Consider the following 13,315-nt stretch of genomic DNA (forward strand, 5'->3'; position numbering starts at 1 on the left):
AAATAAAAAATAGAACGCACTTTTTTAAATTGGTATATTTATGATCACAATAAATATTTTTCTAGGTATTCTCACTTTTTACAACTAATTATAAACAAATGGTCTAAATACGTTATCACTATTGCAAACACATTTTCACAACATTGAAAAAGTATACTGTATAATGAAAAAAAATATCTTAATGTCAATTTTTGATTGCGGCTTACTTTTTGAAATGGCTGGCTACTATGCTTGGCAACTATTACAAAATAAATAACTTAAAATTAATTATATCACTTAATGACTCCTTTCCATGCAAATGATAAACAGACTAAATTTTTGTTACTGTTTTTGTTTAAAAAAAACAGTGTCGATTTTTTATGTTATTACGTGAACATCACAAATTGTTTTTTTTTTTTTAGCTTTGTTTTTATGTAATTTGATTGATATGTTAAAGTAACGTATCGCAGATATGCTTAAGTTCATTTAAATGAATATATATTGAACGAAAAACTAATTTTCAATACATTTTAAAACGAATTGTGTCCATAGTTTCACATCTTCCTTTAGTCCTGTATACCGTATACTTATATATAATCTTAAATTACATCATATTTGTAACTATTACTCATATTTATTATATTTTCATACTAGTTGTGATTTTTAAGGTCATCGTTATATTTACAAATGGCACAAAGCATTCACTTTGTCGATATAATCGTAGACTTAAATCTATGAAACTATACAAAGATAATGGAACGAGGTACAAGACTTTAGACTTTATCATGACACTGGACGGAACAGTTTCCTTATAACTTAATTTGCTTAATACTAATATAGGTACATATTTACACGTCCTTTATATAGATAATTGTTTAAGATATAGCCTATTATTATTTTTAATAATCAAAATAATACTATTATTCAAACACAATACGCTTGTGACTTTTTTTCACAGTCCTTTTTATATAACTATGAAGAAAATTTGATTGATATAATACCAATATATTTATATTTTGTCGTTCACCACATGTCTTTTACGCGTTCTTTAGCAGGAATCTGGGGTCTATACCTGTTAAAAAAACAATATTTTTTTTATTTATTTTAAATCGTACGTAAGATAGAGATTAATAAGGTTTGATATAAATTTTACCTCTGTGGTGACATCGAAATTGAATTTGATGGCGGACTGCTTCCTAGAGGTGACATTTTGATACTGGACCCGTTACCATTTATGCTTGAACCGAGACTCGAAGCCGAATCGACACTGAAACATTTGTTAAATTGTACTTATTATTAGTATATTATGTTTCAGGTTAAAATCGATTTTACAATTGTTAAATCATACTATAAGTCAATAGCTATAGATACCAACTCACCGATCTATTTGTCGTCTAAACAGCGGGTACCTCCACGGCGAATTTGGTTTTCGTTGTTCATGTTGATAGGCCGGATTATCTCGACCTCCACTTTCATTTACTATGGACATCGATACCTGCCGCTCTGGATCGCGAGTTTTTGACGACAGTCTTCTGCGGTAAAAGGTGTATCATGAAGTCCAAACATCCATTTATAACTTATACTATGATAGTTATTTGTGTGCGATGTAAGGATTGCCTATTATTGATTGTATATGTCTTGGCGCTTTTTAAGTGAGTATGTAAGTTTATGAATGAATACTATTTGGTATACCTAAGTATTCTTGAAGGCAATGAACTCTGGGTCTGCGGCCGTGCTCGCTGTCGACTGTCTACAATAAGCACGTGTCTGTCATATGGCGTGTCGTAGTCGACTTCCAAAACAGTGGAGAAGCGATGTGGCCACACGAGGTCCAAAGCCGCTATTAAAAGCCCCACTACTATACAAATGCCACCTAAAAACATTTTCATATAAAATATTGTACATAATTTAATCAAAAACAAGATAATTTATACATTACTTAGCTTAAAAGAAGTAAAGATTATTTATAAGTTTTGTTAACCTGCTATTAAGACTAGCCAGAAACACCAGCCCAAGGAAAAAAACAGCATGGCTCCATCAATTCTTACTACTAGGGGTACATTTGGTAATGAAGCCCAGTAGCCTCCCGCGGCTGCACACAGCGTAACACCAAGTGAGGCCATAGCATATGCTCCGTAGCGTGGAACCACGACCAATAAAAGGTTCATCAACAGCCATAGTGCCAGCGCCGTCCTGGAACATTCCAATTAACTGGTTACGTTCTTATTATCTGATTTATTTAGTTAATACGCGTCAGAGGTGTGGCGTTGCAAAGATTTAAGCAGTCTTTTTTATCATATGGGTTTTTAAAGTTATTTTAGGCTAACGCAAACCACGAAGTTTAATGTTATATTGAGATGTAAGCCTGACCATGTAAACCGAAACACAGCGACACAAAGCACATTATTCCTGTCTTATAAAAAAGGCGTAGTAGAGGCCGATTTTCGAAGGATTTATTCAATTATGTGAAGATTTAAAATTTACAAAGTATATTTAATATCTATGATACGTTTTGTCTGCTTAAATATTTGCCACACCACAACTAACAGCCGTACTTTCATACCATAGCAACGTTGTTGTGGTGTATCCAGCTGCTCGATACTTAGCACCCCAGTCAAAGCCTTCGTGCTCCGCTGCGAAGTGTTCTGCGACAGACAATACGGGATATGGTAGACCTCGTAAAAGTCCAGCGCGGTACCATTCTTGTATGGCTCCAGATTCTTCCCATCGAAACTGCTCATTATAGTCAACGCCAGGATCACCTCTGGATACGTTGCCCCACGATAATGCTGCAATGAAAAAAAAACAGACTGTGTTCCAATGATATTCTAATAAACAGATATGTTATATATATTCGTTAAAGGTAAAAAGGATAGCTTGATAAAAACAATAAGTAAAAGGGATAACTAGATTTAATTACGAAAAACGTATTACTACGTAATTATGATGTATTATAACGTATTACTACGTAAAACGACTAAAGGCAAACGTCCCAATTAGGACGTTTTCTAGTCTTCACTTATTGCGCGTTAATAGCATATCTGTTTACTACAACATCATTGTTGTGTTCGTTGAATAACATCAGATATTATTACTTCTTAAAAACACGTTTAATTGTATTTATGTATATTATATGCAGCTTTAAATTATGCTCTAAAAGTTATATATTCATACAGAAGGTAATTTTCAAAATAGTAGCGAAGTTTACCAGTGAGCGTGACATTGACATGACCCAAGCCGACGTGTACGGCGAGCCAGCAGTCTAATCGCTCGGCGGAGAAGGCTCGGTATGCGGCGCGGGACACTCTCGATCCTGCTATATGCCACGACGATCCGTGCTTACATACTGCAATATCAATGTTTAAAATATTATACCTTTTATTCAATTACTCAGATTTATTTATTCTATTTAAATGTAAATAAAGAGTACTTTCATGTAGTTTGCCTAAAGATTAATACGATTTAAGATTTTTATTATTATATAAGTTATATCAATATAATATATTTGTATAAAAATATTCATTCAATGGTTATCTTTATATATTTTTTTCTAACCCTTAAATGATACAGTTATGTTACAAGTTGGTCTTACATTTAGAGTCCTTTTTGCTCTTGTGAAAAAGTAAAAATAAAATAAAGTAAACAGTTTCTTAGTAGACAATAAAATTAAAACTTTTCAGTAATATGTCCTTATAAATTCGAAAATAATAATAATTTAAAGCATTCGCTTATGCTCTTCGAAAAAAAATCGTATTTACTTGTGAAATATAGTAATTATTAACATAGATAATATCGCATATCACTGTGTGGCTCAGTTTATTTCACAGAATAGCTCTACTATTTTGCAATCCAATAACAGCATGCAGGTATCGTGAATTTATAAGCGTTTGTTTAATCTTTATGTATAGGTCAATACTAATTTTGTAAACATTTTTTTGCAAATTCAATCTTGAAAATACAATTTAATAATATAATTATAATCTAATAATATACATAATTATATTCTTAATGAAACATAAATAACAGTAATTAATTTAATCTTTGAAATAAAAAAGTAATTACTTACCTAAAATGACCGTTCCCACAAATAAACTAAGGGTGACGATTGTGAATGTCGAAAATCTCTGAAAACAAAGATACAATTTGTTATGAATTTTATAAGCATTGACTTGTGTGTTTTTTAAAATATTAAGTTTTTTTCTTTAATTAAATATGTCTTAAAACGGGTTAGCGCCCTTTTGTTTAATTTAACGATTTGTTTGCCTGTCGAAGCAAGCGAATATTACAAGATTGTTAATAATCGATTAAATGAAATTTACAAAACAATGATAGCTGATATTCTAGGTCAATTTATATAGTTATATTTAAGGAAAACCATAGTAAAGTGCAATTTCCTTGAACAACGATTGTAAAACTTTAACATGGAATTATATAATTAATAATATGTAATGCTTAATCAAAAATGTCTGTGAATTCTGTCAGTAAATGACGTGTACCTATTCCAGTTCCCGAAAAATAACCAAGAAAGATTTTACAAAGTAGATATACTCAAGCATTGTACCTCCACATTGGCACAATTCATAGTATTCATTACTTCTTATTTAACAATGTTTTTGAATGACTGTTTCAGTCATAAAACCACGTATTCAATAATAAGATGTAAACAAAACACGAAACCTTCTCTCACCTCCTTCCTGATTCCGGGAAAGACCGCTAGAAATGCGAGGTAAAGCGTGAGTGCGGCGACGAGCAGCGCTAGCGCCGGTACGTCGGCTGCGACGGCTGTGCGGTTGTGATAAGCGTACAGGGTCGGCCCGCCTTCCTCGCGGAAAGCGTCAAACCACCCCTTCATCGCTCACCCAGCCTAGGAATTACAATATTTTTCTATATAGTCCATATGAAATTTATAGTTCATCTCATAATTTTGTACGGTATCGAATTTATCAGAAATTTCTAGATAGTTATTATGAGAAGGTTATATTGAAAAGTATTTTAGGATACCAATCTTATATCTCGGTAAACAAGGAAAAAACAACGCGTAAATTATATTAAATATCTTTAATGATAACTCGACACTAATTCATTTCATTTTTAAATCAGTACAAGGCTTAATTTTGGGCTCCTTTTATTTTTAATATACATATATAAATGATCATCCTTAGTTTGTTAAATGTATTTAAATTTATAAAAGTACCTATATATTTTTGAAATATAGTGACAAGCATCATTAGGAATCATACGATCAAACATACGAGGCATTACAGTAACAAGTAACTTATAACACCTTGTTTTGATTTCGCAGTCATGTACTTATATATATGTGCATACGAATAAACAGAATTTTACTTTATAATAATGTAATGAAGGCAATGGAATAAAACACTTCACATACTTAAATTATTAATAAATATATCAACAAAGTGTTTTTAGTTAAGATATATCGTGTCTTTTAAATAAACACACGAGCGGTGGTTCACATTGTTCTTTTAAATAATGCGAAGATATGAATTGCAAAAATGTTCCTTTCATGAATCGTTCTTGACACGATTACCGCTATCCATCGTTACAATCCGATTTAAGACGCTGTTTTTCTGTTCCATCTAAAAGTTAATTAAAAATAATTTTGGGATGAAGCAATTTTAATTGAAGTTTGTTTTTTTTTTGTTGTTGAAATTAATAAATACTTATTGTAAGTATAAAATTGGTCTTGTAATCTAGAAATATATTTAATTTCAAACATATTAAAATAATGTATTTAAATTGTTTACATTAGTAATGATTATAGTATTTTATATTAATCGTTAATATAAAATACTATAATCATTCATCAACCTTTACTACAATTGTAATATTTATATTTTTCTTAATGTACGATTAAAATTATATATGTAAAAGTTCATGGTTTTTTATTGTGTTATATCTGTGAATTTCATGGAGATCTTTATTTCAGTACGGTTAACTAGTAGTTTTCGACTTCCAATTAGTAATTGCAGCCTTTAGTATCAAAGAGGACAAAAAATTCTATATTGTTTATATTCTATTGATGTAATGTTTGATTTTTGTAGCTAACGTTTACAATCTTAATTAAATTTAACTGTATATTAAAGGCATAGAGAAGATTACGAAGATGAGGATGAAGAAGAAAATAAAATAATAATAAAATTAGGTAGTAGTACCTAATTTATCACTTGCTTATAATATAAGTTTGGCTATTATCGTTTTCTAGTTGTATCATATCTTTCTACGTTAATTTTAAATATCATTTATTTAGACAAGTATGACTCTATGTTTGTGCCGTGTGCGTTCCTATTCACACTTTATTTTGTATTTTTGTGGTTGACAATTGCGTGATGGCTTCTGACAGTCCCATTGTATTATATTATAGCCATTTATAGGCACCGTAGCCGTAATGTAATGTTAAAAAAAGAGGCTTTATACGAATGCTAGATATAAATTAATATTTAAAAAAAATTATTAATTGATTGATTTGAATATAGTCTGTGGGAATTGAATGGTCTGAGGATAAATGACTTTTTTTTGCTTACACGCAGTTCTCTACAGTATTAGATATTATTATTTTAGTTTGATCGTACCTTTCTTTTAGTTTCATTTTATAATGCAAAAATAATTGTTGATTTCGTTTAGTTTGTAGACTTTTCTTTTCATACGTAAATTTTAATTCCAATATTTAATCTTTATTTGGTAAAGCCTTGGACAAATCATATTACAAGACTAATATATTAAGTCTCGTTCAAATAGTGAATTTATGTTGTTAAACGTGTGACATTTAGTTTGAAGTTTTTAAAACGCACTTAAAAACAATTTGTATGAATTGTCGGCCTTACAGGCGGCGAGATCTTGACATAAATACTTTTGAATGCAGGCGAAGGCGTATCGGAAACTACTTAGTACGCTCCCTGTTTTTTTCTGACAGCCGGAAGAACATGTGATTGTTGAAATATGCGAGGTTAAAATATATTACAAGAAGTTGACAACTTCTAATTAGTAGACTTGCATATTGAAAGGCAACCTTCGCAAAGACAAATGTTATTTATTGACATTACATCTTATGACTATGAGTCGTATATTATTTACTAGCTGACCCGACTTCGCATTAGCTTACCGATCTTCAAACGTATATTAAAGGTTAAGTTTGCAAATTTGAAAACAGATAATAACTTGAATTGTGCATAAGATTAAGACCAATATTTAGATTGGATTTTCAGAGTGGATACAAATAATTTTAAAGTTAAAATAAGAGTATTTTTCGTGGAGATTAGTTTAGCAATATAAATCAACAAAAATTTATACCATGGTTTATTTGCGAATACGTCTGTCGTATTTGATTTGTAGGTAAAATAAAAGATGTCCAACGACGATGACAGCTAACTTGTTTGTCCCTATTATACTGGGCACTGTAATGCGGGTCTTCACATAAAAGCCTATTTTTAGTATAATATTTAATTTAAAAATAATGCCTTTATAATATATTTATTTTTAATATTGTTTAAATAATAAATGAATTAAGCAATAGTTTTTGATAATTTTTTGTACTGTAAAAAAATGGTGTTGTTATTATGAATTAGCTTCTATTAAAGGTATAAAATTTATGGCCATCTGTTTATTTTCAGTTTATTTTATTTTTAAATGTTTAATATATTAGAAACGAAAACTATTCATTGTACCTATCTAGATTTTATAGAATTATTCATTTCGTCAATATACTCAAAAATAGAGTGACCCTGATGTCTGTGTCAAAATGTTAACGACTTGATTTTCTTTTCGAGTTACATAGAGGAAACTGGAATTGTTTTAACTTGTTACTAGAATTCAGAGACACTAAGATTTAATTAGAATAATTGAATAATTTACATAACCACTGGGTGTTATACTGATATTCAATTTATATAGATATTTAAAAATGTAGTTTAAAATAAAAAATGAGTAAAATAATTTCTTTGTTAACAAATATATCTATTGAGACGCTAGCCTGTTCCGGAAGCAACATCGGTCATTGAGCCTTAAGGTCGCTATACTCCCGGCCTCTATAGGTGATAGCAAGGGCGACAAGTCACGGCCGGTTTGAATTATAGGGTAAAAATAGCGAGATGGCTTTGAACTTAAGTACGTTATGATGAATTGTATATTATATACATACTGGAAGTTAATACATTTATATACTTTAAAAAACGCAATATTATAATCTTTAAAACATAAAATTCATTTAGTACAGTATGAGTTATTTTATTATATTTGTATAAAATATTTTGTTATTTGAATTCTCGACATTTAGAACGTCAATTCCTTGAACTTATTTCAATGTTTTATTGAAATTCATATAAATATGACATAATACAATTCTTGTTTATTAATTTTCTCATGAGTTTGTTATTTCATATTTATTTATAAAAATTTCAAAATGCGCAGTTAGAATTATTAGAACGTCAAACTATTTTCCAACTATTGTTTTCACTTTTAGCTTCTCAACTGTTAATTGAGTTTTTGCTAACACGTCTGTTAATTTCTGGGGTTACTAGTTTGTACCTACTAATATTATAAGTGCAAAATTAACTCTATTTGTCTGTATGCCTGTTGCTCTTTAACGGCCAAAGCACTGAACCGAATAAGGTGAAAATTTATATAAAGCAACCTTGAATGCCAAGGAAGGAAAAGGCTTCTTTTTATGCCTATAATGTACCTGATAACCCACCCTTAAAACGAAAGTAAAACCGTTTGCGACAACTTACGTTTTAAGTATCTTATAGATTCAGATTTTATTTCTAAGAAATAGTATTTCACGTATTTTTCTTTATATTTATTTCGTACATTTATTTTTGTAATTTCCTATATTAAGACAAATAACAGCATCCCAGTGACGGCCGGTCAGACGCAAGGACAATACAATGAGGATGTTAGAATGATCCTAATGTGACTTAACCTTGCTTTATGTTTCCATGTGTGACGTCAATTACGTGCTTAGAATATGAAACAAATACATAAATATATACGTACTTATAAATCATAAATACTTATTATTTTTATACGAGGATTCTTCTTTCTTTGTGTATATTTTCATTGGTATTTTGTATATGGAATATATTAATTATATTTTTTGTACAACAGGGTGAATTTGTTAACAAGTTTTCCTTCAATCGTTGTTAGAAGATATTGTATCTCAAATGAACCTGATAAAACATTTTCTCGGCATTTATGTAATTAATTATGCTTTTACATAACGATATGCAGCCTTCGGAGCCCGTTAGCCTGTTAACCTTAATTTACTACAGCTATTTTGACTAATAATGAAATAAACAAAAGCCTTTTGTTTTAAATTTTTGACATACTGGCCCGCTTTTGATTTAGTGAGGCTTTCAATGCATCTTGATGAATTTATTGCTAATAATTATCATATATCAATGTTATGATATATTGTTCTAGTATATGCACGAGTAACAGAACAAAAATGATTGAATGTAGTGCATTATGAATACTTTAATTTGGTTTACAATTATTTATCAATGTAAAATACATGGGCTTTCTTTAATATGGGTTATTTTAAACGTAACTTACTATTTTATAAATGATTAATATATTTTGAAAATATAAAATACCAATTACGTCACTACTGGGATATATGAAATGTTGATGATTTTAATTGATTCAACAATTTTAAAATAGAATACATATCATTGGGTTTATAGACAAACAGATGAGACAAAATAATATAATGCAAGTATAAGATAAAAATAATACATTTGTGAAGTAATCACATATGCGAATATTTAATTTAAAGTTAAGTTTTAATAAATGCATTAAGCAATAATAGTTTCATGTCTTAACTAGTGGTTATGTTAAGACGTGGGATTTTAAAAGATTAACCGACCGTCAAGTATGACAATCTGTTTTGTCATGGTTTCATAACAAACGTTTGTGAAACAGTCCAAACCGCCTCGTTATATTTAGAGATCATTAATAATACCATAAATTCTAATTGTATGATTTCACGATTCATTAACAAACTGCTGAATACCAAACAATAGAATAAAAAAATATTTCACCGAGTTTTTTAGTATGTATATTTCTTTGTATTACATATATTACAACCTAGCCTACATTTTACTAATAAAATTACAAAAAAAAAATTATTTCAAAAATTTTAAACATACTAAACATATTTAACTTTCTGGTTGTACAGATTAAAATTAAAATTAATTATTTTTTATACAAACTATTGCTGTACTTATACGGAAATTTTGCTGGTGTTTGCAAAAATACTTATTATTTGTAAGCTTGTACTTGTCCTTGTAAATATATTACTAAACAACGAGTGCGGTTAATGTTATTACGAATGGCCTTTAAAACTCACAGCTAGGACATTACGAATAACTTGTACTTACGAGGGTATGACTTAATCTTTTATTAATTTAACGAATGCATATTATACATGTGTGTAATAAACACAGAGTTTTTTAATGAATTTCTCTTTGTGTCTCCTTCAAGAAAAGAGCGTACTCCTTTCTTAAAGGCCGGCAACGCACCTGCAAGCCCCCTGGTGTTGCAGATGTCCATGGGCGGTGGTAGTCACTTTCCATCAAGTTAGCCTCCTGCTCGTTTGCCCGCTATCTCATAAAAAAAACTCCTGGAGTAATGTTTAAAGCTGAATTCATTTTTAAGCTGTAGGTGGCAATTGGCAAACAGACAGGTTGCTCATCTGATGGAAAATGACTATCGACTATGGACATCTGCAAAATTGGGGGGTTTGCAGGTGCGTTGCCGGCTTTTAGGAAGCACATTAGAAGATTATGGTGCCGATCACCACAATCTTCTAAAGCTTTAGTGTGCTTTAGTGTAAGTAAATAAACATAAGGGCAGATTTTGATTCAACGCATAAAGCAATATCATAGCAATATCAAAGCAAAATCAATAATAATAATTAATTTATCGTCGAAAACTAAATGTTTCTTGCCCGGGTTAGAAACCACTGTTAAGATTCACATGCTTTTCCACTGTTTCAATTACATACGTTCGGGCCTTAACAAGTCACATATAGATTGATGAATTAAATAAAAAAGAAACATAGAAGTACACACAATGTTTTAGCTTATGATGTTTTACGTGATTGAAGAAAAAAAAATTGGCTTAAACTCAAAACAGATTCCAAGACAATTTTGAATAATGGAATTTCGGAATACCTATTTGGGCATTACCTACCTAAATTGATTTTTTTTATTATTGGATGGATAAACGAACTAATGCCGAATTTATTATTCCAAAATCTAAAAAAGAATCGTAATTGACTAGACTTAAACAAAATGTATAATGGCATTTAAAACTTATTGTACTCAACTCAAAATTGTAATAAATTTGCTTATATATGGTAAAGCCAATTACTTTAATTAGTCTTTCAATTAATAGCCTAGCAATTTTCCTAAACTGCGCCGTTCAAACAGTGGCTTGAATGAAATTCAGGTTCCATTCATATGACAGAGTAATTCGCTTGAGAATCACCAGAAAGTAGAACCAATTATATTGTTTGGATTGGTCATAATTATTTGCTTCAGGTCAATTTAGGCTAACGATATAAATACAACGCTTGGTAGAAAGGATATGATGTTAATTGAATGGCTAATTAAGGTAGTCGACTCTGACATAAACATTTTGAAGATAAAAAAGGGATGGATCGTTCGAAATCAAAATCCATCAAACGAAGCAGTAATTTGAAATTAAAATTAATGAAAATCTAATCTTCTCATCTATTTATTGACACCATTTAAAATATTTTTTTATTGAAAAATAGCACAAAAATGTGGGCACATAAAATGTTAGTGAATTCTAAAATACTTTTATGTAACTTTAAACACATGTAATATTTATTTACATTAAACTAATACAATAAAAAAAGAAATTCTAGAGGCTATTAAATTCTTACAAACATATATGTACAGAATTTTACTAATATTTTTCAGAATATTGATCAACGTTTCAATACTGGGTTGTTGTGTCAGTGTCGTCTTTATGAGACTTATTTAATCTGTGGGTGAAAGTCACTCGCGTAATCACGGTATACAATACGGAAACAAGTTCCAAGATGAGTCGTTTATACCGAGTTCTTGTGGTACGATACAAGAGATTGAACGACTTAACTACTAATTTACGATTATAAGTCATTGATCTCTTATGTAAATTAGATATTAACTACGATTATACGTTTGAATATCATTAATGTTTTCGTTATTTTATAATCTACATATTATTTCGTAATGTTTTTAAGTTCAATATTAGAATCACTTAAAAGAAACTTAACATATTTTAACATTAATATTGAAAGTAGATTTAGGATTTATTGCACGAGAGAAGGTATGAAAACATTACTTGTATAATTGAGTTCTAATTTTTAAAGTTTAGCGCCATGTATTTCGTGTTAATGGAAAAAAAATCGATTTTTTCTCTATTTGTTTTCGAACACCTAAAATGATTAATGAATAATTTTACACTAGAGCCGGTTATATAACCGCCATGTGAGTTCCGATCGAGTCGGAACTTGACCTTGCTATTAGTCCGCGAACAGCATCCGTTTCACCAACATAATAAAAATTATTCTTTATACTTGCTCATGTTGGAAAGACATTACGAGGTTACGTCTTTTGGGTCGTAGAGTTTCGAAACCGTTTGTTGTTATGCTCTTAATATAAAATATTGTTTAATACTAGTGTACTTCGAGTTGAAACAGCTTGTGTTAGGAAATGACTAACCGGCACGACTCATAGCATCAGATTAGAGAAAATATTAAATCTTGTATAGTGTTTTCGATGCAAAGCATTTTGTGCAATTGGTACGCTTGGTTAAATATCACTTGAAACGGAGCTAAATCTAAGTTTGGTACGCGGATCTATTTCGCAAAATACATTCAGAGCGTTTGCTAATTGCTTACTCGGACTTCCATTGCTTATTCAGCGCGGTAATCATAAATCAAATAGGTGGATAAATGGATCACAGGCATCGGTGCGACCGGTAATTTTTCAAGTGAGTGGTGCTGACATTAGTGGGCTTCAACTCCACTGTAACAAGTTTGCATTGAGTGGTGCTTTGGTACAACCTTCTCAAATGACAGCCTAGCATAACTACCGACATTCGGTATTCGAGCCAAGGCCCAGTAATGAGATATTTTGTTTGATAGCCACACAAAGAGAATTAAGAGAATTCTGGCCTGTTTGAGCAGATAACGTCTCTGGCTATGTAATTAATATTGCTAGCGGGTTTGCGGCGATTATAAACGAGTGTTGGTTTCGGTTTCGTGTAAGACTATTAAATATTCGTCCGTTGTGCCTGTAGTTTA

General features: G+C 30.5%; 1 protein-coding gene across 2 annotated transcripts in view; it reads right to left on the minus strand.

Moving 5' to 3' along the window:
* Positions 1 to 17: 17 nt before the first annotated feature.
* LOC124534301 (dual oxidase maturation factor 2) overlaps positions 18 to 13,315 on the minus strand; it is a 45,068-nt gene continuing 31,770 nt past the window's right edge. For both annotated transcript variants that reach the window (XM_047110064.1, XM_047110065.1), the window contains 9 exons: positions 4,667 to 4,843; positions 4,046 to 4,103; positions 3,188 to 3,325; positions 2,543 to 2,768; positions 1,961 to 2,172; positions 1,672 to 1,852; positions 1,359 to 1,511; positions 1,133 to 1,246; positions 18 to 1,051 (listed from right to left, as the gene is read on the minus strand). In XM_047110064.1, the coding sequence (XP_046966020.1) occupies positions 1,003 to 1,051; positions 1,133 to 1,246; positions 1,359 to 1,511; positions 1,672 to 1,852; positions 1,961 to 2,172; positions 2,543 to 2,768; positions 3,188 to 3,325; positions 4,046 to 4,103; positions 4,667 to 4,831 (1,296 nt within the window). In that variant the 5' untranslated portion in view covers positions 4,832 to 4,843 and the 3' untranslated portion in view covers positions 18 to 1,002. The remainder of the gene's footprint in view (positions 1,052 to 1,132; positions 1,247 to 1,358; positions 1,512 to 1,671; positions 1,853 to 1,960; positions 2,173 to 2,542; positions 2,769 to 3,187; positions 3,326 to 4,045; positions 4,104 to 4,666; positions 4,844 to 13,315) is intronic.

Source organism: Vanessa cardui, chromosome 12, assembly GCF_905220365.1.
Source record: "Vanessa cardui chromosome 12, ilVanCard2.1, whole genome shotgun sequence".
Lineage (NCBI taxonomy): Eukaryota > Metazoa > Arthropoda > Insecta > Lepidoptera > Nymphalidae > Vanessa > Vanessa cardui.